We start from the raw sequence: 25,939 nt of genomic DNA, 5'->3' as shown, positions 1-25,939 counted from the left end.
AACCCTCCCCAACAAGATACGATCTGGGAATAATAAGGCCGAGTATGACCGCGAGAAAAAGTGCACTGACATGCATGCATTTCCAAAGGAGACGTTGGTTGTTTTTATTATGATGTAAGTGTACCTAATCCAATATTTTCAACCGTTATCTGTGTTTGTAAATATTTCATGCCTCCTTAACAATTCAATCTCGACCTCATCTCAGTTGACTACCCTGTGATACCGAGTTTCGACTGTATAAGTAGTTTTCAAACAACGTTCACGAGACTTGGACTTATTGTCGAGGGAGCTTCATATCTCACATCAACATTCTATAGATCTGGCACCCTGACAAAAATATGCATCGATATTGTGATGGTACATTACTATCAAACCGCCAACGAAACGAGATTATCCTCTGTCCAAGTCTCTTACATCAATACCATCCTATGCCACAAAATCTCTACTAGCCCGTGCCTCGCCCTTTTGTGTATGTCTCGTCTTCAAGCTCATTAGGCATCCTACTATAGCCATACAACCAATTTCCTGTATTCAACAAACCCAATCCGTGGTATTCCCAAGTTCAACGTCTACTCCGCCGATGCTCTTGCAAGAGCCTCGTGCAGATGAGGTGGGAATCTGTATCGCAACTGACTGGTATACGTCGTCAAATCCAGCGTCATCTGCTTCAGCTGATCCACCATCAATCGTCGTGTGCCTTCATTGCCGCTGAACTGGCCGCTTGTGAGTTGCTCTCGCTGGCGAACGCAGCAAATAATGGTCCACATCAATAGGTTAGGCACGTTGATAGAAACGGGCTGTGAGAGGCCAGAAAACTTCGAGGCATATGCTCGAATGGTGCTGCCATCGCCTGCAGCATCCAAAGGGAGGATTTCGAGGCTTCGGATTCTCTGTTCAAATTCGTTAGCAAAATCCATTACACGAGAATTTTGTCAACTTACGTCGAGGCACTGAGCCCACTGTCCGGATTCCACCAAGCCCTTGATGCTGCTCATTTCCAGTAGCACCCGGCAAGCGACCTTGTTCTGGTCTTGGATCCTCCTATAGAACATGGCGTCTCGCTCGTACATGCTCATCATGGTCTTGGCCAACTCGACAGGATCATCAATGGCTGCCAGGCTGAGACTGCTGCCGGCGTCCGCCTCTTGCTCACCAGCCCGGGGTTTGACAGGCATGAGACGCATAGGGTCCTCACCAATCTCGAGAGACACAGCCTCGCTCAATGCGCGACTGACAATGGCAACGACGGTATCATATTCACCAGCCAGATGGTACAGCAACACAGAATCTGTGGTACGGCCGTTCTCATCCGCAAAACTAGCGGCCTGAAGCGTGACAGTGTTGACAAAGTCGTCCTCGGCATCAAGCCCAATGAGAGGACCGCGTTCCTCGATGATGCCACGAATTCGTCGACCATCTGGTCGGATATCACCAATCAGCTTGCTGAACTCGCGTGTCTCGAGAACCAGCTCTCGGAGAGCCTCGTGGCAGAGGCTGCCGTGTCGCTGGCCAGCTTCACCGCCAAGATCTTGGTTCAAGCAGATGAGTGTCAGGTAGTCCACAGCAGACACGACGTCTGCGGCTCTAAAGTCACGAGTGTAGTACCCGATCATGCGACCAAAGTTGATCTGTGGTAGGTTCTTGGTGCTGTAGCTTCGCAGGTCGTTGGATGGTGACATAGCGTCGCTTGGTCGGAGCAGACCGTAGAACTCGAGCGCGAGTCCAAAATGCACAGCATCGACGTACGAGAAGGGATACAGGTAGGCGATGGCATCCTCAAACATACCTGAGAGAATCTGCAGGTAGAAGAACATGCCAAAGCTGCCGTTGCTGTCCTCTGAGTTGGCCTTGGGGAAGTGCTTCAGACCGATTTCTCGGATGCTAGACTGCAACTCAGCCAGGCCATATGACTCGCCAGCCATCTCGATCGTCTTATCGCCCTCTCTCGCCAAGTTGAACTGAAGCCAAATCCAATCATTGATATCTGTGTTAAGTCCCTCCAGGTTGCGGTTACCGAGCTCGATACGTCCGATAACCTTATAACAAGCCATGCGGAAAGGGTCAATCGAGTTTTCAGGGGCATTGCGCGAGCGCTGAATGTACTCGTTTGTGCAACGATCCAGAAGCTTCCTGTTTGTGATACGGCGATCCTCACTGGCAGCGTAGTTGTTTAAGTACGTTGCAAAGGTTCTATCAATGCCTCGGAACTGATTGGTGTTGTCATTAACATACTTAGCCGCTTCGCTCACATGTCCTGAGCGGAGCAGATAAAACACAATAGCCCAGACACATTCGCCCTGAACCTGCTGAAGCTCAGTATTGTCAGGAACCAGATCCTTTCGTGCGGACCGTAGTCGGATGTACGCCTTGACCTTGCTGACAATATCGGGGAGACCTCCAAGCTTCGCCTCGTGAGGATGCTTAGCAATAAGTGACTCAACTTCGCGTAAGAACTGCTTCTCAAGGAAGATGTTTGCGCCGCTGAGGATACGCTTTCGCATCTCAACAGCCTTGGCCGAGTTGGGATTATCGTTGAGATACATATCTGCAAATTCGCGCTCCCTGGCCGTGGCATTGTTAAGTGTCGTCTCGGCATCAGGGTTCTCGCCTACAATCTCCATGACTGCAAGGTACGCCTCAACAAGATGTGGCGCATGTGGTTCGTGTGACTTTTTCTCAACAGCTGCGAGCTCAGAGAGGATGGGATAAGGTCGCTTTAGAAGACGAGCTGTGTTGAGGTTGCGAATTTTCTCTGAGAGACGTCCTTGCCTCTCGCGAAGCACTCTATCGTCAGAGGAAATACGACCATCCAGGCCACCAGACTCAGAGGAGCGGTCGACATCTGAGAAATCAGTCGCATGCGCTCCAATTCGGCTAGGGGTTCCGATGACAGATTTCTGGAGTGTCGACCTGCCAAGAACGCTGGCTCTGCCACTCTTTGCCGCTGGGGCCTGGCTCTTGCGCCGAGATCGACCGAAAGCGCTCTGAGATTCACGACCAGAGGTAGCAACATCCTCACGAGGCGAAATTCCAAAGTGCTGGTAAATGCGCTTTCGTTGGGCCTCCCATTCCATCGTAACATTGTCTTCGAGGAAGTTATCAAAGTCGCGAACCGATCGATCGATCCCATCGGCAATCATGCTAAGAGTCGTCTTGGTCTGGAGGTTCGAGAGGTATGTTTCAACGTCGAGTTCGCTCGGGGCGTATCCATGGGTAGTTCGCTCAGTGCGACCAGCCTGGACATCAAGGAGGCCAAGGTCCTTAGCAGCAACACCAGGATCAACACCAGAGGCTGCAAGAAGATAGTGAGCTTTTCCACCAAGAGGCTTGTCGCTAGGCTTTGATTGGAGCTTCTTCAATCGATGCCGTAAATCGCCCAAACCAAGCTCGAGACTCGGGAGGTCCTCCATGTTGGCTTTACCATCAGCTTTCTGGCTTTTGGCAAAGAGACTGTCGAAATAGGCACCCGCTGGCTGTGATGACGATTGTCCATTGGGGGCCTGGCTGGCAAAAAGACTACCCCCCAGAGTGCTTCCGCCAAGGGTGCTTGCACCAAGCATCGAAGGCGCGTTCTGCTGGGGTTGCGGCTGCTGCTGCTGCGGTTGACCGAACAATGAGGGTTTCGCAGCTGCCGCAGGTTGCGCTAGGGAAGATCCAAACAGCGACGGCTTCTGTTGCTGCTGCTGAGCGCCAAACAGACCGCCTGTAGTTCCACTCTGCTGAGTCTGCGCAGGTTGTTGTCCAAACAGTCCAGTGCCAGTTCCAGCGCCGGTGGTTGTGCTGGCCGGCTGTGTCGTTGACTGACCGAAGAGACCACCGCCTGTGTTACCGGTCTGCTGCTGCTGTTGCGGCTGTCCGAAGAGGCCAGTACCCGTGGTAGCTGGTTTGTTTGCGCCCAGTCCTCCAAACAAGCCTCCTCCCGTTGTTCCGCTCTGTTGTTGTTGTTGGTTCTGGGCATTTTGACCAAACAGACCACCGCCTGTTGCTCCGCTCTGCTGATTCTGTGTTGTAGACTGTCCAAACAGCCCGCCTGTTGTGCCACCCGTGTTGGCTCCTCCAAACAGTGAACTGCCACCAGTGTTGGTGGACTGTCCGAAGAGTGACATGACGCCTCGTTATCGATTACCGTCGGGGAAAAATTGCGATCGTGTCTCCTCGGGTTGTATACGAAGCGATGAAGTGCCGGTGACAGACGAAGTGTCTGAATACGTGGTTGAGAGAATATGAAAAAGCCTGGTCAACAAACAGAGAAAGGCGGCGCGTTTGGATCTAGAAATTTAGGAGTGGGCCAAGGCTGGGATGAGATCCTTGGAGGTGAAGCTTTGTCCAATCAGAGAGAGTGTTTGCTCCCAGGCAACGCTAGGCAAACTGCAGAGTCAATGCTTAGAGCTCCAGCTTTCAGCCAGTAAATGTCAAAGCTGGAAATGGATTGTGATACACCAATATAAAACATTGTAATTAACAAAGAAAGAAGTCGATTATTCTATTTCATTCACCTTTTTAGAGATACGCCTTCGTATCTGCGCACGCATGATCATTAATTACTGGTCATTATACCAAATTCCAACGCCAATTGCCCAAATCCAGCGCTCATCAACTTCATATCATCATCTAATTGACAAGCTCAACCCCTAAGCACCATTGGGAGCACCATTGACACGTGCCTTCTTGGAAGCCACCTTGTCAATCTTGCTGCGGTATTCCTGCTGTGTCTTGCACATGTCCAGGAATATTTCATACTTGGCATCAAGAAGAGCCTTCTCATCCTCGTTGGTGCTGGGATCGACCAGCCGACCTCGCTTGCTCATGCGATCCATGATGCTCCAGAGAGACTCAGGCTCACTGCCCTCCCTGGCATGACTTGCTGCCTTGGCACCGAGCATGGCAGCACCGTGAACGACGGCAGCATTGACGTAACGGGGGATAAGGACAGGCATGCCGCAGGCGGTTGCTAGAAGGTTCATGAGAACGGGGTTCTGGCACTGGGAACCAGACATGAAGATGGAAGAGATCTCATGGCCAGCATTGTTCATCTGCTCGACAATTTGGCGCGTCTGCAATGCGATGAATTCCATGGTGGCGTAGTACCAAAGGGCCATGTTGTCGGTGCTCTTATCGCTGTCTAGTCCGATCATGCTGCCCTTCATGTTGGGATCAGCGATTGGTGAGCGGTTACCCCAAAGGTCACCATAGAAGAAGTGGTGACGTCCAAGGTATGAAATCGAGGGAGCATTATGCTTCTCAACCATTAACTCAAGATGAGTGTTGAGGAAGTCATAGATGTGCTTGTCTTCAGCCTTGGCAAGGGCGCATGTCTCATTGTAAGCAGGGTGGATGTCAAGCATATGCCGCAGAAGCTCTCCAGTCGCGGACTGACCACCTTCAGCCATCCAAAACTCGGGCAAGAGGACATCACGGTAAGGACCCCAGACGCCAGGTACAAAGACAGGCTCCTTGGACAGAGCCAAGTGGCACGTGGAAGTTCCCGCAACAGCAGCCAAACGAGTGAAGGCTTGGGCAAGGTCATTGTGGGGTACAGCAGCGTTGAGCTCGTCGTCTCCAAGATCGACCTTCGCACCCACAGTTCCGATCCAACCTGCATATGCGTCAATGACACCGCTACCCACAGGGATGCCCATGGGGAGACCGAGCTGGTTCGCGGCTAGTCGACTCAAAGTGCCTACAGGCTCGCCAGCGCTGACATAGGTCCCGTTCTGCAAATTTGATGGTTAGCTTCTGGTGTATGAAAAGAATGGAGCAGAGAAAGCAAGGGGAGAAAATATGAAAAAGGCTCACCACCCCGTTGACACCACCCATCTGCTTGAAGTCGTCCTTGGTAAGATCTTCAAGACCAATCTCATGGTAGAAGTCTTCTTGCCAACCCTTGACGCTACCATCAACACCCACTGGGACGAAGCCCTGCTTGCAAACGACACTGCAGTAGCTACGGGTCTCGTTGCCAGTAGCCAAGTGTGTGAGAGCATCGGCAAGATCGTAGAATTTGGCACGGGCGAATAGCTCAGGTGGCATGTGGTTCTTGAGCCAGAGCACCTTTGGCATCTCCATCTCAATGCTCATTTTCCCACCAACATATTTGAGAAGCTTGTGCTTAGTGTTGTTGATCTTCTCGGTCTCTTCGACAGGTCTGTGATCGAGCCACAGGATGACGTTGCGGTCATTGCCATCATTTGTGAAGTCTGGGCCGGTGACGGGGAGCGGCTCGTCGGTGTCGTGGGTGAAGACGGCAAGAGAGCAAGTGGCATCAAAGCCAATGCCCTTGATGCTCGAAGGGTTGACTGTGGACTCGCTGACGACGCGGCGGACACATTCGCAGATGCATTGCCAGATGTCTGTGGTTGATTGTTCCTAGAGGAGTCAGATTATGATGGGTATTGGGGTTGCGAGTGAAGCTTACGTAGTAGCCAGTCTCAGGCTGCCATAGCTTGATGTTCTCAGAGGCCAGAGCCTTGATATCACCAGTTTCGTCAATGATGCAAGCACGAGCAGAGCCAGTGCCGACATCGACACCGATGTAGTGATCCTACACAGGACAAGTCAGTCATGACACAATGTCAAGCTTTCACAACCGCCACCAACGGTTGAAGGGTGTATCTCGATGAGCGCATACCAAAACTTGAGGAGGTCTATCCATTGTGAAGAAGGAAAGTTAGCAACTGTGCCTGAACTGTGAAAGAATGGCGAGATGAAGAGAAAACCTACTCCATGACTTTGATGGGCTTATGGTTGTTATACATAGTCTTATTTCTGAATCAGAGTGAGACAGCGTTTATTTGTCCGATGAATAAGCTCCAAGGCTTGGGTTGGGCAAAACAAAATTCCCAAACGGGGAAGACGATGAGTGAGCGAGGGAGGGGAAGAAAGATTCGAGGAGGTGTGAAGCAGAAGCAGAAGGCCGAGAAAGGAGGCGTCGTCTGAGGCGGAGGTGTCACCCCGCGAAACGCAACAAAAGTCTGGAACTCTGAGTATGTAAAGTAGCTGAGGGTGTGTAGCCAGTGATGGATCACTGAGTCTTAGCTCGAGATGGACTGGACTGGATTGGATTGTACTGTATTCGTCTGTAATGCTTTGTAACTCAATTCATAAACATGAATAAACAAATGACGTTGCTCTGTGAGGGCTTGGATAGAGAAGAGACCTCACTCATATATATCTATGATCTGAACAATTGAATTGATCATCAGACGAAGTGGAGCATTCTCCCAAAATAAGCTCGTGGGACACTTTTTTATTATGGACTCTCTCTTCTCTCGGCATCTCGCGATTCACCACCAAGGAAAAAAAAGAGAGAGGCCAGCCATGATGGGGAGAGCTCCATTGTTTGCCCATGATGGATGGGAGCTTTGACATGTTCTGAGCCCGGGGAACCCCCACCGAAACCCACTATTTTCAGGGCGGGGATGCTCGGGATGCATGAGCCTAGAGTGAAGAGGACGTGGGAGGCAACGCCAGAGGAGAGGGTGTGCTATAGTAATTCAGGTGTGTCTATTGAGATCCAATACCAAGAGCTCTAGAAGCTGAGAATCGTTGCAGGTTCTCCCAAAGGCGGAGAAGCTCTGCAGCCGAGAGTCGTGCTGAATGTCGATGCTGCTATTCAGTGGCGTCCTCAACAGCAGCACCACTCTCAGAGACTCTCTCTCTAGACTCTTTTTCTTCTTCTGAACCGTTCAAAATGTTGCTGCCTGAGTTTAGGTGGGGTTCCCAAGCCACCCAGAACGGTCCATCAGTCCATCTCCAGGCTAGCGATAGATTTCATGATCTGCCATTACCCTTATGAGAACTCATGATGAACAATAACAGCATCAAATACACGGTGTGTACATAAAATACAACTTGGCAGGAGAAACAAAAAGCAAAGAAGACTATTCCTTGCTTCGTTGATAACCAATCATGAGACCGATTTCTAAGAATCCATTGACTTGCGAATCGCATATCACAGACATCGGCATTCCCCATATCCATCTAGGTTTAAACCACATGGAAATTTGTTGACGACAATGCCCAACTCAACAAGATATCGCCCCTTAAACGACTCCATAGCCTAACTCAACCTAATCGTTGGCACCAAACTCTAGATACAGCAGTACTCTGAGACCTAGTAGAGTACCTCAGGTCCCAGGAGCTGTCTAAGCGACTCTCACGATGCGATCAACGCATCTCCACCACAACTAACCAAAAACACACCGCCCGCTTGGTCTGTCTCTCTGATGCATCATCCGTAGTAAGATGATATGATGTGGCATAAACTTCCATCCTCTTCTCTCGGCCGAAGCGGGCGGAGTGGAAAACACGAGAAACAACAAGACAAGAGGAAAAACTCATAGTGTCCGATGACCTCCAAATGATCCTGGGACAGGGATCATCTGGCCTCCACTGTATCCGGCAATTCCTATCACCCATCCCGAGGGGTCGGTTTAGCGCACTTATAGCGTTACAGCACCTTACAGCGGGATGCTGAAACTGTTCCAGCCATCAGGTCCGGAATTCCAGATCCGGCTCATCCGTGATGCATGGAGCAATTGGCCAATGGGATCTGATGATCTTCGCTCACCGAGATCTTGTGACCTGCTTGGCTGTGTCGTGTGCGGTGAGTATCACCTCGCATCTGGTCACCTTGAATAGAATGGGATAGGTCAAGACAGGTTACACGATAGTCAACGAAATGCAATCATGCTATGCTATGCTATCTTTCCTTCTCCCAATGCTATTATCTTACAACCCATGAGCTGATGAGCCTTCAACTAATCATGCATATGCAGTCAAGATTATCACATGAGACCATCTCCTCAGCTTTGAAGGAACCTTTCCCTTTACCATCACGCCAGATCAACCCTCAACATCTATTACCGGCAACACACCGCTCGCATCCCATTCCCCCTTCTTGAGTTTTTGCTGCCTCTCTCCCTGGTCTTTCTCCCTAAAACACAAACTCCCCTGACCATGCCTAAATCACTCCTGGCAGTCCATATCACAACCCATTGCTAGGCGTGGGACCAAATACCTATACATAATTCATAAATTCGTCACTCATTATTAGGATACTCCTGGCCTTCTACCAGGATCACCACTGTCAGCGTTGCCGCGTACGCTTCACGAATGGCACATGCCACACTAGGTCCTCGTTAGCAACAGTATGCACCTCTATCACGTCGTATTAGACTTACCATGTTCGCCGAATATCGGCCACCACGGCACTGAGACCCCAGTGAGAACACCATGCTCGTGCCAAGACCTCGTTATCGCGGACTCCGAACGCTTCCACTACAAGAACCTTTTCATCGTCGTTCTCGTCTTCTTCCTCAAGTGCACCAGTCTGCATGAAACCGTTTAATGGTGCGTGGTTGTGGTTGAAGCTCTGACTGAACATATCTCGGTAGGGGCCTCGCATCATGCCTGGTCCTGGGCTTGATCGCACACTATGCAATTGCGGCCCCCCATACAAACCTCCCCAGTCTCGCACTCCAACGATAGCATCTACACGGATTGACGTGTAGATGTAGTCAAAGAAGAGCGGGTGTGGCCCATCAGAGCAAGGCCACGCGGCCACGAATGAGACATCGTACATGAGTTTCAATGGCCATGACACGCCATCAATGGCAAACTGCACAGTTGCGTCAAACAGTCGCGAAAGCCCTGCCGCAGTAGGGGCGTCCCCAGGTCCATCTGCTGGCTTGAGACTTAACAGCTCTATCCGTACCGTGTCAATAGCATCTTCAGGACCACCTTTCGGGCGCACTGGCTGATAATCCTCTACTGGATATGCATCTGCAGCAGGGCCAAGCGGGTCAGAACGCTCTGCCATCGATTCGACATCCTGGGGGCTCATCCGCTGTATTGGTTTTCGACTTCGAATTCGTGCAATCTGGGTTGTGTCAAGATCTTTGGTAGGGCGCGCAGGGCCGATCCAACCAGCAACTGCATGGCATGTAGGTGCTAAAACTTTACCCACAATCGAAGTGGCCGACCAATATGTGTAGCTGTTCTTGTACTGAAATCCGCAGTGAGGATGCATGTGTGAAAGAAGAGCGAGGTTATCCGTTGCACTGTCCGGATCAAGGTCAAGAAGAGTGTTCATTATTAAAAATGGGAAGGTTTGCTATTCGCAGTCAGCCTCTCTTCATGGGCAGTAAGAATCATTTGGCAATCAGTAGGCAGGAAGACTTACACCAGGCAACACCAGGCCACTGAAGAAGGCAAACGCATCAGAGCTGACCTCATCCAGAGCCAATTCCGAATCCTTCTGTTTCATATTATCAAGGGTATCGGCTAGGTTGGGCCATCTCATCATCTGAGCAAAGCGTCTCAACATCCTGATTTGGCGCTTCTTTAACTTATACCGGAGAAGAACTGGTCTTGTTAGCAGCCAGCTCTCGTCGATATCGATCTTGTTGTCACTCACTCTCTTCAGGTGTCTTGCCAACATCATCAACACGGACAAAATCCTGCCAACGACGAGCCAGGGCCAGATTCCACTGTATTGATGGGGGTATTTGTGATGTCAACTTCTCCTTTGCCCAATCACTATGTTGGTCTGACTGAATGCGCAACTCAAGCTCTAGACTTAGCAGGAGTTGGTGAAAGAATTTGTGAAACTGCTCCTCATTCCCGGGACTTCTGTCGAAGATAAATCGTGTAGCAACTTGATTCCGGGGGTTACTAAAGTCGATCCAGTCCGGGCGAGACAAAACCATGATAAGATCCGTAATCTGCTTGTCGAGGGTTTTGTGGGGGTTGAGAAACTTCTCGGGGTCCCTCAAAATACGCTTGTAAAGAACGCGATAAAGCAAAGACTCGTCGTCGTCCTCAATACCATGCCGTAATTCTTGCAGTCGATCGAATATGCTTTCAAGACTCATGGTGCGAGGCATGACTCCCGCATCTCGGAGAGCAATTGTAGGTGGAAGAACACTGGACATTGAGGCCCATTCGTTTAGTGTGATGGTTCCAGGTAGATGCCCGAAGAAGAAGGCGAAACTCGGTTGCTCGAGGGTCTCCCATGGCCGGTCTGCGTAACCATGGCCTATCATGCGTAACGTCATGAGCTGAGTCATGGAGTCGTGAAGATTAGAAACATCGGTAGTGTCAGAAGACTTGCCATCACCTCGATTTCCACTCGATGTCGTATAAAGAGCGTAGAATTCTTCAGGTTGATGCGGTATAGGTCGTTTGTGGCCTTTATGCGAAGGAGCACCTCGAGCAACTAGCTCAAGGGCATGCTGATGAGGTAGTTCATCGTTCATAGAAATGCCATAAGGTGGCCAGGCTGATTGAGGGTCTCGAGCGCGAACCGGACGTCCGTTCGACGGTCTGGATCCGTTCGATGCGCGGGACTTGTTAAGAAAGCCGGACGACTTGGACCGTATTGGGGAAGACCGGGGTTCGGGTTCGGGTTCGGGTTGTCCTCTTTTCGGTCTGCGGCGCATGTTGGACTCGTCTTCGGCAGTCGGAGGACGCTGACTATCGTAGGTAAGATCGGGAGCTGAACCAATACTTTGGCGAAATGGCGCATGGCCTACGTCGCCGTTACTAGCACGACGAGGACGATGGTACTCTCTAGGCTCAAGGTCTTTTGGCTGTAAGTGACAGTATTAGCGATATGCTCAAGATTGTGCCTCGGCGAGGTCGGAGCTTTAGCTATAGCTCCATACGTGTTACAGCTCGAGCTCGAGTTCGGGAACCGAGGTTTCCGACGTGAACACCTCCAAATCAAGCTCCAAAGACAAGTATCGACGCCACTATTGTCGCTGTCGCTGTCGCTGTTACGTACCGGAGGTTTCGTCGAATGTCTTCTGGAGCTGGCCCTTCGGAGCATACTCCAGAGACCCTTCTTTTCGCCCTGATCCGTCATGATGTCATCAGGCGTAGCGCGACTCCAGCGCGACAATCGATATCAAAGATGAAGTTGGGAGATTCAGAAGAGGCGCATAAAGTCGAGGGTCGCAAAGGCGTGGTCGCGACGCCCAAGGCGCGCTGAGAGATAAGACACGGAGAATTGAATGAGCGTGGAGAGTATGATAGACAAGGGTTCCCGTTAGCAAGCAGAGTTGACGTTGCACATGATTGACGATGTGATGCTATCCCCGGCTCTTTTTCTTTGAAGCACAACAAAAAAGAGGAAGCTTTCTCGAGTTTGTTTCTCTGTGGAAGAAAAAAGAAAGAGAATGCAAGCGCCCTGCGTTAAGTTGAGGCAATGTGCAAGCAAAGCAACAGGGGACCCCACGCCAACCTGTTACTTTTTTTTAGTGGCGCGTCTTGCAGCAGATTGGCGATGAAATTGTTAATCCGAGGCGGTCGAGATTCGAGGCAACTCAAGGATTGTTGATTGTTGTATCGAGATATATAATAAGAGGGATCGGATATAGTAGAAGTTGATGTTTAGAGGTGGTTGGAGGTTGAAAAGTCAATCACAACGTTATTAGAGGGGAAGCTCCAATAGCAAAGCCGCTATAAGAACTACCAGCCGTTCAGTTTATAATTTTAACGGAAAGTGTCTGATACACAGCCGAGGGGACGCGCAGCCAACACGCAGCCATTCAAAGATACCTACCTATCCAGTTTTTTGCTCACTGCGATACCCTCAGTATTCTCTCTGAGTAACTGCACTGGAGCCAAGACATCACACAGTAACCTTGACAATCTACAGTTGATTGCCATATCTGATCAATCAATCATTCAGGCACACTCTCCAGTCTCTCTCTCCTCTTCGCCGAGGTGTCACGCTTCGTATAACCCTGCATGACCAACCCCAGACCTGCATACATCTTCTCAGGGGCATCCAAAACTTGCATAGAAACATCTACACCAGAGACAATTAAACTGCTTAAATGCATCTAGCTAGTAATAGCCAATCCTTCATCGAAATGATTATGCAAAACACCAGCGAGTATGTAGTATCCAACGCCCATCCTATCAAAGCTCGTGTAGAACATACTATACACCCTCCGTCTCTTTCGCTCATCCCCCCTGCAATTACTTCAGATCTTCAGACAGAAGCTCTCCCAAGCTACTCTGATCATCCTTGAATTTTCCAAAGGCCTCCCGATACTGCAATGATCATTAGTCTCAATCAAATACCAGAGGGATAATATAACTTACCGCAAAGAAAAAGTTGAGAATAAGTACAAGCATGAGTGAGCCACTGATAATCATGGGCCCGATCATGTTGTCAAAGTCCTTACCGCTTCGCTCCACGATCATGGTTCGTCTGATTCTCAGCATTGCATAACCCCAGATGCCGGCAAAGACAGCAATAAGGACAAACAAGAGACCAATGACAGAAGCAAGTGTGTTCTCACCAGCTGCTGTGTAAAGACCAACAGCCAGACCGCCCTGAAGGATACAGATATGCTGCCACTTAAGGAAAGTTCGCTCATTGGCGAGCCAAACTTTGGGCTCAACCTTGAGCTCGCCCATGTTCTTGATCCATTCTGTCGGCGCAACTACACCCTCTGGCAATGGCTGTTGAGATGCCCGCTTCGCCCTTGAGTACTTGGATAGTGAGAATCCTGGGATAACAGATGAGAGAGTTCCGTAGGACCTCTCCTGCTCTGACCGTTGCTGAGAACTGCTCTCGCCAGCTTCTTCCCCATTTGCGGGAGTAGACGTCCGCCTGTTAAGAGCTTGAGCAATCGAATCCTTCGACATGCGTTCGGCCAGATAAGACTTGCTGACTGGTGAGCTTTGGGTAGGCTTATAGGACCCAGATTTAGCTCCCGCGCCAATCAGACTTCCGACAGCCATAACATCCTCATGTCGTTGAGCACGTCGCTGCTCCTCCTCCTCAAATGTCTTCTGAGGGTCCTTTCGGATATCAGACTCGAGATCACTGAGCCAGAAAGGCAAGTTGTTGACGTAATCTTCAAAGAGAGCTGCAATACCATGGACGAACTTGGAGAAGCGAGGGGTAGGGTGAACCAAGTGGGAGGACATCAAGTCCTCAACCCATGTGGGGTGCTTTCGTTGACTATCCTCCTTCAACTTGATCTCGAGAAGGGCATAAGGGAAACGGTTGACCTCACTCTGGTTCATCTTCTTGAAGGGGTAGGTCATCTCGCTTTCATCGATGTCAAGACGGTGCCACTCATTTGGATCGCGGCAAGGGCGGCTGGGATCAAGAGTGTCCTCACGAATGAATGCCACGTCGGTATCGATGGCGATGCGAATGCGATCATCAGCAGGCTTCTGAAAAGCAGTTCGAACGTAGTTGGCCCTCAGGACAGGGCTGAGACCCTTCTCCTTGACGTATTTTTGTATGTTGTTGACAGTCTCCTGGAATTGCTCAATCTTTTCAGGGGCAAAGCTCTGCCTCTTCATCTTCTGGACCGCCTTCTCAGGGTTGTATTCGCCATTCACGAATGATTTGACGTATTTGTCCTTGATTGTGAACTTGAGGTCCTGGCTGCCGCCCTTGTCATCGACTGTCTTTTGCTCGACGAAAATCTCGGGTCGAGTAGCCAATTGTCCATACCAGCGAAGTCGCAGGGACGTTGCTTCGGATTTGCGGTTAACCTTCTCACCGTAAAGCTCAAATTGCTTATTATCGAAGTACAGCGAAGTGATAGAGGGAGAGTCGCTGCCATCAAGCTCTTTGGCGGACTGCTCGCTGTAAACAAGAGCCGGTAGATGTCGAAGGATGACAGTCTTGACCTCGAGCAAGTTATCAGGATGGACCCAGACTATAATTGAGTTAGCAAAGTGCAACAAAGCTGAATGCGCCTTGAATTTGACTTACACTTGTGAGCTGTGTAGCGCTCGCCATTGTGAGTCTCGCCCTGAGACTCGAGATCCAGGGGTGGCAGCTGCTCTCCGCCATCTTCGAGCTGTTGCCTAATGGCAAAGTACATGATGGACAGCTTGTTGAGTAGCGGGGAGTAGCCAGTCTCAGAGTTGAATGGTCGCTGAGAAAGGCTCAACTGCATCATTGGTCGGACCTTGTAACGGTCTCCTCGCTTCCGGTCGTGCTTCTTAATAATCTTGAGGAAGCCAGTGTAGTTGATGTTGCTATACTTCTTGAGCTCACGAACCTCATTAGTGATCTCATCAAGCTCTGATTCCAGAGTGCGCAAGCGGGAAGCCGAGATCTCGCCCTTTTGAGGAGCTCCATCGTCCTCTGAGGACTCGACGGGAGCCAATTCCTTGAGCTTATCGAAAGCAGCGTCAACTCGTTCCTTGAGAGCGTTAAAGCGTTGCTCTTGGAACTGGGCGACCTTCTCGAGTTGGTTGTTGAAGATCTCTTCGCAGAAGCGAGTCTCGTCCTCCTCGGTCCACGGCTGGTTATCGTCATCGGCCACATCCTCCCTCAACAAGCTCTTTAGCTTCGCATAGTCAATGTACTTGTCCTTCCATGGCGGATAGATGGACTCGCGGAGGGTTCGACCGAAGCGCATTGTGGGTGGATAGCGGTTGTAGCTTTACGACGAGATAGGCCAATTATCTCCAAGCAGGCGACCAACAGGTTGCTGTGTAGGGGGAGATAGACCGTCGAGAGATCGTACCTGAGACAAAGGTAATGCGTTTATGAGTTCGGAATACGTTCAATTGCGGCGCATGACACAATGATGATGCAGTTCGGTCAAGAGCGGATTATATCTTCGAGGCGCGACAATGGAGACTAGACGGCCGAGGCGAGATGATGCTGTCTAGAGATGGTAGACTCGCGACAGAAAGAATACACGACGATACTAGATGTGACGATCGAAGTTTGTTGTTGTGACGTGCGAAGATGAAGGTGCACGATAACACAAAATAAGTTACAGTTGTAGTTTCAAGAAGTTGAACGAGAAAAAGGCTGGGCAACGATGGATCAACAGACTGACTGCCCTGGACCTGGACCTGGACCTGACGCCGGGACCCCACTAGCGGCAAGCAAGGCAGTAAACGTTAGACCACCTACAGTATGGGCAGCACCCACTCACTACAAAAACAGCTCTTCAGTAGCTCTTCGGTGTCCAAAACAGCTGCTGAAACTAACCCTCAGTGGAAAATGCAAGCGTAACAGACCCATAACCCGCTGGAAGCGACCTGGCAGCTTGATACCCGTTTCGCCTCGGTTCTCGTAGCCCATGTTGAATTGGTCTCCAATTGCCCTATCAGAATCTACCACTTACACACGTGTTACCGTGGATGCATCTAAATCTAGGTGCATATCATTCCCGTTGTCTAATCCCTGCTTCTGCGTGCATTCATGTGTCTCCATCTACGCACGTGAAGAGAATTGGCCGAATAGTCTCAATTTATGGCTTCAAGTAATTCTTGTTAGTGAAAGCTGAAGAGTTTTCGGGTGTGAAAAGCTCTCAAGATTCTTCGTATTCAGGCTCTGTCATGGCAGGTCACTATCTCTACGGTAAAAATTGGCTTTTGACTAGAGTTTGCAGCTAAGCCAGATTCGAATAAATCATTTCCTTAGCAACGCCGATAGCACGTGAGTTGACTTACGTTGCATTGCTCAACCTCCAGCCTTAATATTATCACCAACAGGCTCGATGCTTGTTCTCTCAATAAATGTGTCGTTGTCTTGTTTACCAATCAAATGTCGTGAATATGCAGTTTGAGCTCAAGTTGACAAGAGGGCACGCGACCTGTCTCTGATGCGAATTTCACTTTTCATTTCGAACTCGGGATCTAGCCAATGGCAGGTATTGTTCAACACACGCATCCATGAACACGCTGCACATCTGAGCTTGCTTGGCGAGACGGCATTCACGACGAAGTGCCGCAAATTCCTCCCTCTGAGACCTCATTTCTTGGGGCCAAGACTAAAGTAACCTAAACTTTACTAAGTTTAGGATATCTTTATAAGACTTTCCTAAACATTTTGTTAATCTCCCTAAAACCTCACAAGAGCGAAAATTGCCAGATCAAGTATTCTAATAGCCTGTCGTAGCCAACAGTGATTCAAATTGGTATAACTAATACATTCATCATTCCTGAACAGACACCTTTATCATATCCGATTCCATGGTCATGGTATCATGCTGTATCCGATCCGTTGCTCCCGTGTCCCAAATATAGAATAAATAAAGAAACTATGCAATTTTTCTTCAAGCCTCGACCTTGATCTGGCTGAAAATCTCCTGCGCAGTGCGCTTGGTGATACCACCGGTGACAGGCAGGTTGGTATACTTCTCGAGATAGAGATCAATCTCACGAGCAGCCTGGCGACCTTCGTTGATACCCCTGAGACATTTGTTAGTGAAGTTTTTTCATGTGGATCGACATAGTTGAAACTTACCAGACAATGAGAGATTGACCGCGGCGGGCGTCACCAGCAGCGAAGACGCCCTCGAGGTTGGTGCTGTACTTGCCGGGGGCGGTCTTGACGTTCTTGCGAGCATCCTTCTCGATCTCGTCACCAAGAACACGAGCCTCAGGTCCAAGGAAACCCATGGCAAGGAGGACGAGGTCGGCAGGGAAGAACTGCTGAGAGCCCTCAACCTTCTTCATGTCCCAGCCGCCGCTAGGGGACTTGGTCCACTCCACGCGGATGGTGTTGATGCCCTTGACCTTGCCAGAGCCATCATCCATAAACTCCTCAGACATGATGCAGTACTCACGAGGATCCTTGCCAGTGTGCTGGCGAACCTCGGTGTGACCGTAATCAACACGGTAGATACGAGGCCACTGAGGCCAAGGGTTGTCGTTAGCACGCTCAGGAGGTGGCTGAGGCAGAAGCTCGAAGTTGGTGACGGATTTGGCACCGTGACGGAGAGAAGTACCAATACAATCGTTACCAGTGTCACCGCCGCCAATGACGACGACGTCCTTGCCCTTGGCGGAGATGTAGGTGTTGTCCGCAAGCTCGGAGTCAAGGAGAGACTTGGTGTTCTTGTGGAGGAACTCCATAGCGTAGTGAATACCATCGAGCTGACGTCCCTTGATAGGAAGGTCGCGGGCAACAGTAGCACCAGTTGCAATGACGACGGCGCTGTTGCTGGCTCGGAGGTCGTTGAGAGAAGGGTGGCCTTCCTCGCCAACAGCAACGCCAGTCTTGAAGATGATACCCTCAGAGGCCATGAAGTCGGTACGACGCTTGACAATACGCTTGTCAAGCTTCATGTTGGGAATACCGTACATGAGGAGACCTCCGAGACGGTCGGCTCGCTCGTAAACAGTAACGAGGTGACCGGCACGGTTGAGCTGATCAGCAGCGGCCAGACCAGCAGGACCAGATCCAATGATCGCGACAGTCTTGCCAGTTCGGACCTTGGGAGGCTGAGGAACCATCCATCCCATCTCGAAACCACGGTCAATGATAGCGCACTCAATAGACTTGATACCGACAGGGTCCTCATTGATACCCAAGACACAAGCACCCTCGCAAGGAGCCGGGCAAACACGACCAGTGAACTCCGGGAAGTTGTTGGTCATCAGGAGACGGTTGAGAGCATCCTTCCACTGATTTTGGAACACCAATTCGTTCCATTTGGGGATAATGTTGGAGATAGGGCAGCCAGTCTCGGACTGACAGAATGGCACACCGCAGTCCATGCAGCGAGCTGACTGGTATTTAAGCTCGTCCTCGTCCAGACGAGAGCTCAGCTCAGCCCAATCCTTGAGACGAGAATTGACAGGGCGGTATTTCTCCTGGCGGCGCTTGTACATCTTGAAACCTCGAGTCTTGTCGAGAACAAGGGCACGCTTCTTCTCGGCAGCGTTGTCACCAACAGCCTCCTCGAGATCCTGGAGTTTGGCAACCTTCTCCGACTTCTTGTGCTGGACGCCAGAGACAGCAGGAAGGTTGTACTCGGCACGCTTGGCTTCAGCAGCCTTGGCAGCCTCTTCCTCCAGGACACGCTTGTAATCGACAGGAAGAATCTTGATGAAACGAGGAAGAGCTCGGTTAAAGTCAACCAGGATGCGAGCTGCGCGCTCGGAACCAGTGTAGTGGTGATGATCCTCAATGAGACCGCGAACGAAAGCAATCTCAGCAGGGTCCTCAAGTCCACTGGTCTCAACCATCTCGCCGTTGAGCTTGGAGTGGAAATCACCGTGAACATCCAAGATGTAGGCAATACCACCAGACATACCAGCAGCAAAGTTGCGACCAGTAGATCCAAGAACAACAACGCGACCACCAGTCATGTACTCACAACCGTGGTCACCGACACCTTCAACGACGGCGGTAGCACCGGAGTTTCGGACAGCAAAACGCTCGGCAGCAACACCACGGAAGAAGCAAGTACCAGTAGTAGCACCGTACAAGCAAGTGTTACCAATGAGAATGTTCTCTTCCGACTTGAAGACAGCGGAGCGGGGAGGATAGATGATCAGACGACCACCAGACAAGCCTTTGCCAACATAATCGTTGGCATCACCCTCAAGCTCAAGGGTGACACCAGGGGCAAGGAAAGCACCGAAGGACTGACCAGCGGAGCCCTTGATATTAACATGGACAGTGTCCATAGGCAGTCCAGCCTCGCCGTATCGCTTGGAGATGTGGTAAGAAAGTGAAGTACCCATTGCTCGGTCAGTGTTGACGATGTCACACTCGATTCTGGAGGGGAGACCCTTGTCGAGAGTCAACTCAGACTCGGAGATAAGCTTGTTATCGAGTCGAACGTGGAGCTTGTGGTCCTGCTTTCGGACGTTGAAGGTGGCAACACCGGGTCGGAGCTTGTGTGCGGGTGTCAGGAGGAGAGACAGGTCAATGTTGGCTGTCTTGTGGGTTCGAAGGTCATCACGCATCTTGAGGACTTCGACATGGCCAACCATCTCGTTGATGGTTCGGAAACCAAGCTGGGCCATGATAGCCCGGAGCTCGTTGGCAACATAGTAGAAGAAATTGATGACGTGCTCGGGAGTTCCGGTGAACTTCTTGCGAAGCTCAGGATCCTGGGTAGCGATACCAACAGGGCAAGTGTTCAGGTGGCAATTGTGAGTAACGAGGCGGTTCTGGAGCTGGAATAGCCCTCCAGAAACCTGGATTCCTCTGTACTGACCATCCTCGACGTCCGAGACAGTAAAAGGTCGTGCATCGTGCGTATAGAATGTCTTTGCTGGGTTCATTCTCTTGCGTGGGATCAACAGGTGGTTCTGGAACTCGTTTGAACCTTTACCTAGATAGATCACGTACTGGACGCTTGGCCCATGCCTGTTGTTCCACTGGTTGAGAGGTGTCGACGTGTCAACACCTGTCACTGAAATGCCACAGCTAAGAGCCAAAGTCTTAGCATCTTCGACGATCTTCCTGTGTCCTGCACCGTGCTGGATAAACCGGTAGGTATTATGAGACTTGACATAGCAACCATCAGCGTCTATAAGACCTGCCAGGACTGCCAGGCGTGCTTGCTTGCTGGCCTGGAGGTAGCAGTCTGGGATACCAGCGCTCTTGTTGTTGAGAAGCCCAAGGTTTTGTAAGCCTTCTCGAATGGGACTCCATGGCCGGCCAGGTGCATGTAACTCTGAAGTAATGGCCCAACGGAAGACATCAACTCTAGCCCTATAGTTAGAGTTACGCAGAGAGTCACTAGCTTGCTGCGTTCGATACTCTCTAAGTTTCAATGGCCTAGTACCAGCTGGTCTGCCATTATTCAAACGATCAACATAGCTGGATAGCCAAACACGAGTCTCATGGTCACTGCCATAGATAAAAGGACCCTCAGCTCCACCATCACCAAGCCATAAACCAAGGAAGTATGGGTCGATTGGTAGAGCTTCATCTGTTGCTTGATCTTGTCCACTAGGAGCCGGGACAAAGGTCAATGGAGCACGATGCAGCTTGAGGTGCATCCGTTTAGCTTCTTTATTGCAGAAGCCCTCAAATGTCTCGACAGAAACATTGATCTCATCTCCATCTCGAACAACATATGGGTCTACCATATGAGCATGTTGACTGAGTAGTAGAGACTGAACAAGCTGGGCTTGTTCTTCAGAGGCAAACTGGCGATAGATCTTGCGAATACCACCACATGGACAAGGCTTACGGTTGATAGATGTCTTTACCCGATTGAATCGTTGAATGGCCTCTTCAGATAGAGCTATGGCCGAAGAATCCACGAACGAGGAGCTGGATGCTTGGGTATTCAACGATACTTGTCTAGATATACCGCCAGAGCCTTGAGGTATGCCTCCAGACTGTTGAGAGTCCCGCTGGGTTTGCTGAGATTGGCGAGATGACTGTGAGTCTGGCTGATTCAACGAAGGTGTGCGGCGATAAGTACTGCCAGCAGTTGTACTTGCCAGGGTAGCGTCTCGAAGAGCCACAAAGTCAGGGCCAAGATCGATGGTAGGGGCATCATCATCGTACTCTGCATCGTCCACGAGATTGGGAGGATTTTCAAAGTACAGATCTACAGCATCGTGCATAGCCTCACGAACCAGGTCTGGATTGTTTTCAAGTTCATGGTTGGCCAATCGAGAAAGAACTTCAACGATCTTGTTCGAGTAACGATCGTCTTGTCCTTGGTGGTAGTGTCGTGTTAGAATAGTATCGATATACCCATGGGCCGCGGCTTGTCCAGGAATCTCAACTTCATGACTATCCATCAAGTCTCTGTAGATAGTGTCAACCAAATCTTCAAAGCGAAGATTGTCCGCCTGGCGATCAAGGGAGTGTCTATCACAATACGTGAACCAAGTCACACTGATCTTGCTGACCGAAGGCCTGGTGCCATAGGTTCGAAGGGGCAATATGTGATCAGGCGTACACTTGAAAGACACGTTGCGTCGTGAATCGAACTCTTTATAGCGTATCTCCTTCAAACGACCTTGTTGAACAGGAGCCACGGCAAGACATAGGACAGGGTTATCATTGGGATCATATAGTGTGTCCCCAATGTTGATAGCAGAGATAGGCTTAGGTCCTTGGGATGTCCTAACCATAGTGCTAATTTCGAGGCACTTTCTCATAAAGACACAGCCCATAGCGATGAGAGGAGCGGTGGCAAAGCCCCATTCCTCAGCACCTAACAGACAAGCCAGTGCAACGTCACGACCGGTCTTGAGCTGACCATCAGTCTGGACAACGACACGGCCACGAAGATCGTTGAGAACCAGAGTCTGATGAGTCTCAGCCAGACCCAACTCCCAAGGAAGACCGGCGTACTTGATACCAGTCCATCGAGAGGCACCAGTACCACCATCGTGACCAGAGATCAGGATGTGATCGGCCTTGGCCTTGGCGACACCAGAGGCGACGATACCGACACCGACCTCAGACACAAGCTTGACGGAGACTCGGGATCGAGGGCTAGAGCACTTAAGATCGTAGATCAGCTGCTTGAGATCCTCGATGGAGTAAATGTCGTGGTGAGGAGGAGGCGAGATAAGACCGACACCAGGGGTGGAGTGACGGGTGCGAGCAATAGACTTGGACACCTTGTGGCCAGGAAGCTCACCACCCTCACCAGGCTTGGCACCCTGGGCCATCTTGATCTGAAGCTCGTCCGAGTCAGCAAGGTAGGCAGAGGTGACACCGAAACGACCAGAAGCGACCTGCTTGATAGCAGAACGCATGGTGTCACCGTTAGGCATACGCTGAGATCGCTCGGGATCCTCACCACCCTCACCAGTGTTGGACTTGCCACCAAGACGGTTCATGGCAACGGCAAGAGTAGAGTGAGACTCCATGGAGATGGAACCGTAAGACATGGCGCCAGTGCAGAAGCGTCGGACGATGTCAGTCCAAGGCTCGACCTGGTCGATGGGAACAGGAGTGCAGTCCTCAAACTTGAAGTCAAGAAGACCACGGAGGGTACAGTTCTTGATCTGCTCATATTCGGAGCGGGAGTAGGCCTCGTAGGACTTGTCGTTCTTGGTGCGAACGGCGTCCTGGATGTTGGCAATCGAGGTAGGGTCGTTGACGTGGGGCTCACCACCATCTCGCCAGTGGTACTCGCCAGACTCGGGAAGACCAGAGGGGAGGATAGTCTCGCGGGTGGGGAAACCACGCTCATGGAATCGGAAAGCCTCCTCAGCAATGAGCTCGAAAGTCATACCCTGGATACGAGAAGCAGTACCCCTGAAGCATCGCTCAACAACTGTCTCATCAAGACCCAGAATTTCGAAGATCTGGGCACCCTTGTAAGAGGCAAGAGTAGAAATACCCATCTTGCTCATAACCTTGAGAATACCACCGTCGCAGGAGTGTTTGTAGTTACGGATAAGAGTCTCGTTGGTAGTCTTCTTCTTGATGAGACCCTCGCGGTTCAGCTTGAGAATGCACTCCATGGCAAGGTAAGGGTTGATGGCATCAGCACCGTAACCGAGGAGGACACACATGTGGTGAACCTCACGAGCCTCAGCAGTCTCGACAACAAGAGCAACCATGGATCGCCACTTGTTGCTGACAAGGTGATGGTGAACCATAGCAGAAGCGAGGACAGCGGAAACAGGCACGCGGTCAGCCGAGGTATTGCGGTCGGAAAGGACAATGACACGGTCGCGAGACTCGATGGCGGCGGAGGCCTCGTTACAGATCTCATCGAGGTGCTTGATATAGCCCTGGATACCTTGGTTCTTGGGGAAGGTCAGATCAATAGTCTTGACAGTCCACTCAGAGTACTTGTTGGACATGTTCTTGACGGCATTAAACTCCTCGATGGAGAGGATGGGGCTGGGAAGCAGCAGACGACCACACTGGGAAGCGTCCATCTCCAGCAGGTTACCCTGGGGACCAACATAACACTCAAGAGACATGACAATGGACTCTCGGATAGGATCAATGGGAGGGTTAGTGACCTGAGCGAAGAGTTGTCGGAAGTAATCATAGAGGAGACGAGGAGCCTGGGTCAAGCAGGCAAGGGGAGCATCGTTACCCATGGAACCAAGAGCTTCCTTCTCATCAGCGGCCATAGGAGCGAGCAGCAAGGAAACCTGCTCGTGGGTATAACCGTAAGAGAGGAGAAGGGGGTCAGCCTGGATAGCCTTGTCATCAAGCTTGGGTGCAAGGTCCAGGGCCTGCTCCATGATCTCAACGACCTTGGGCAGAGTAATCAATTCACTATCGAGCCAGGCTCGGAAATCATATCGACTCGAGACAGCCTCCTTCAATTCCTTGTCATCAATGATACGACCAGCCTGTGTATCGACCAACAACATACGGCCGGGCTGAAGACGACCCTTCTGGATGACGGTCTCGGGCTCGACGGGGATAGTTCCGACCTCGGAAGCACAGATGATACGGTCATCGTCCATCACGTAGAAACGGCAAGGTCGGAGACCATTTCGGTCAAGGTTGGCACCGCAGTATCGGCCATCAGCGAATGTGAACAGAGCAGGGCCATCCCAAGGCTCCATCTGGCAAGCAGCCCACTCGTAGAATGCAGCCTTCTTGGGGTCCATGTGCTGGTTGCCTTGCCAAGCCTCAGGAACCATGAGCATAACAGCTTCGGGAAGAGAGAGAACACCGTTGATGGTAAGAAGCTCGAGAACGTTATCGAAAGCAGCAGAATCGGAACCACCATCCTCGACAACAGGGTACATCTGCTCAAGCTCCTCCTTGAAGATATCAGACTGCATCACACCCTCACGGGCGCGCATCCAGTTCTTGTTTCCTCGTAGTGTGTTAATTTCACCGTTGTGGGCAGCCCATCGGAGAGGCTGAGCACGGTCCCATGAGGGGAATGTGTTTGTAGAGAAACGAGAGTGCACCAGAGCAAAGTGAGCCTCGTAATCAGCGTTGACAAGATCATGATAGTAAGAGTAAACCTGGACGGGAGCGAGCTGACCCTTGTAAACAATGTTCTTGTTTGAAAGGGAGCAGAGGTAGAACCAGTTGTGAAGGCCAATGCTCTGAGTGGCACGCTTTCGAAGGATGTACAGCTGTCTCTCAAACAAGCGTTCGTCAAACTTCTCAGGGTCGGTCATCTCAGGAGCATTTCCAGTACCGTAGGCAGAGGCCAGGACAACAAAAGGCTGAGCGATGATGGGCTCACGCGATTTGGCGGCAGGTCCTAGAAGAGTCGAGTCGACAGGAGGCCTTCGCCATCCTAGGACTCGGAGGCCCAGCGACTCGGCAACATCTTCCAGCTGCCTCTTGGACTCTTGAAGAGTCTCCTCGTCGGGCTTAAAAAACAGGTTTCCCACGGCGTACTGGCCCAGGGGAGGCAGTTTAATGTCCTCCTCCTTCTCAAAGTTCTTGATGAAGAACCGGTGGGGGATGGATGTCATGACACCAGCACCATCACCATCTCGTGCATCAGATCCCACGGCACCACGGTGGGTCATGTTGCAGAGCAGGTTACGGGCATCGCTGACAATCTTGTGGCTAGGCTTGCCCTTGATGTGGCTATGAACATGTTAGCAAGGTTATGATGGTGATCTGAGGAGTAACTGACCAAGCAAAGCCGACACCGCAAGCATCCTTCTCATAAGAAGGGTCATAGAGACCCTGCTTCACCGGCAAGGCACCAGCCCACGAGTCATTGTTCTCAGTCTGATACTCATAAGGTATGTATGGTTGTTGCTCGGCTTCGGTTTGAATATGTCGGTCGTCGAAGTCCTCGTTTAGGCCCATGCTAGGCAAGGATTCGATCGAACTCGGGTGGGGTTGTGGGGGAGTTCGGTGGGCGACGTAGGATCGCGGGGCGCGTTGGTAAGAGCAGCTGTAGCCACTCTAACGGAGATCTAGCATTCAATTAATTAGCACGGGTAAAAGGAAGATATGGTGATTAAACGCGCTCCGTGTAACAGGCTGCAGGACCAGTTCCGATGAGCTCAAACAGGTTCCGAAAGGTTGTCCGAGGCAGTCCAGGGTTTGCTGCTCATTGAGGGGTCGCTAATGAAAAAAAACGTTGGTGGCTCCGGCATCGGGTAGAGATAAGGAAGTCTGACGATAACTCAAATCACCAGAGAATATGCCCCGCCAAGTTGCGCCCGCAGCTCTCACTACAGCCTCTATTCCTGGCTGAATGGTTTTGCGTAGCATTGTCGAGCGAACAGCGCCATGACAATGCTGAAGTGTCCATTTCATAACATCCACTTC

General features: G+C 50.9%; 5 protein-coding genes; all 5 read right to left on the bottom strand.

Moving 5' to 3' along the window:
- Positions 1–569: 569 nt before the first annotated feature.
- On the bottom strand, positions 570–4,106 carry FFUJ_01636 (related to nucleoporin-interacting protein NIC96; the record flags this gene model as incomplete). XM_023576506.1 has 2 exons in its annotated part: positions 570–890; positions 942–4,106. The coding sequence occupies 2 exons, from the start codon at positions 4,104–4,106 to the stop codon at positions 570–572; spliced, it is 3,486 nt and encodes a 1,161-aa protein (XP_023423950.1).
- Positions 4,107–4,631: 525 nt separating this feature from the next.
- On the bottom strand, positions 4,632–6,652 carry FFUJ_01637 (related to D-ribulokinase; the record flags this gene model as incomplete). XM_023576495.1 has 4 exons in its annotated part: positions 4,632–5,714; positions 5,797–6,366; positions 6,416–6,541; positions 6,629–6,652. 4 exons carry the CDS (start codon positions 6,650–6,652, stop codon positions 4,632–4,634), a joined length of 1,803 nt encoding a protein of 600 aa, XP_023423949.1.
- A 2,389-nt stretch (positions 6,653–9,041) lies between these two features.
- On the bottom strand, positions 9,042–11,866 carry FFUJ_01638 (uncharacterized protein; the record flags this gene model as incomplete). XM_023576484.1 has 5 exons in its annotated part: positions 9,042–9,129; positions 9,183–10,114; positions 10,184–10,365; positions 10,418–11,591; positions 11,786–11,866. The coding sequence occupies 5 exons, from the start codon at positions 11,864–11,866 to the stop codon at positions 9,042–9,044; spliced, it is 2,457 nt and encodes an 818-aa protein (XP_023423948.1).
- Positions 11,867–12,987: 1,121 nt separating this feature from the next.
- Positions 12,988–15,404, bottom strand: FFUJ_01639 (related to VTC2-putative polyphosphate synthetase; the record flags this gene model as incomplete). XM_023576473.1 has 3 exons in its annotated part: positions 12,988–13,062; positions 13,114–14,693; positions 14,750–15,404. The coding sequence occupies 3 exons, from the start codon at positions 15,402–15,404 to the stop codon at positions 12,988–12,990; spliced, it is 2,310 nt and encodes a 769-aa protein (XP_023423947.1).
- Positions 15,405–17,057: 1,653 nt separating this feature from the next.
- FFUJ_01640 (probable glutamate synthase (NADPH)) lies at positions 17,058–25,471 on the bottom strand (the record flags this gene model as incomplete). XM_023576462.1 has 3 exons in its annotated part: positions 17,058–17,193; positions 17,249–25,243; positions 25,293–25,471. 3 exons carry the CDS (start codon positions 25,469–25,471, stop codon positions 17,058–17,060), a joined length of 8,310 nt encoding a protein of 2,769 aa, XP_023423946.1.
- Between the last annotated feature and the right edge of the window lie 468 nt (positions 25,472–25,939).

This window comes from Fusarium fujikuroi, chromosome FFUJ_chr01 (assembly GCF_900079805.1).
Source record: "Fusarium fujikuroi IMI 58289 draft genome, chromosome FFUJ_chr01".
Lineage (NCBI taxonomy): Eukaryota > Fungi > Ascomycota > Sordariomycetes > Hypocreales > Nectriaceae > Fusarium > Fusarium fujikuroi.
Note: the sequence above shows the minus strand (reverse complement) of the source record. Positions and strands in the feature narration are given on the sequence as shown.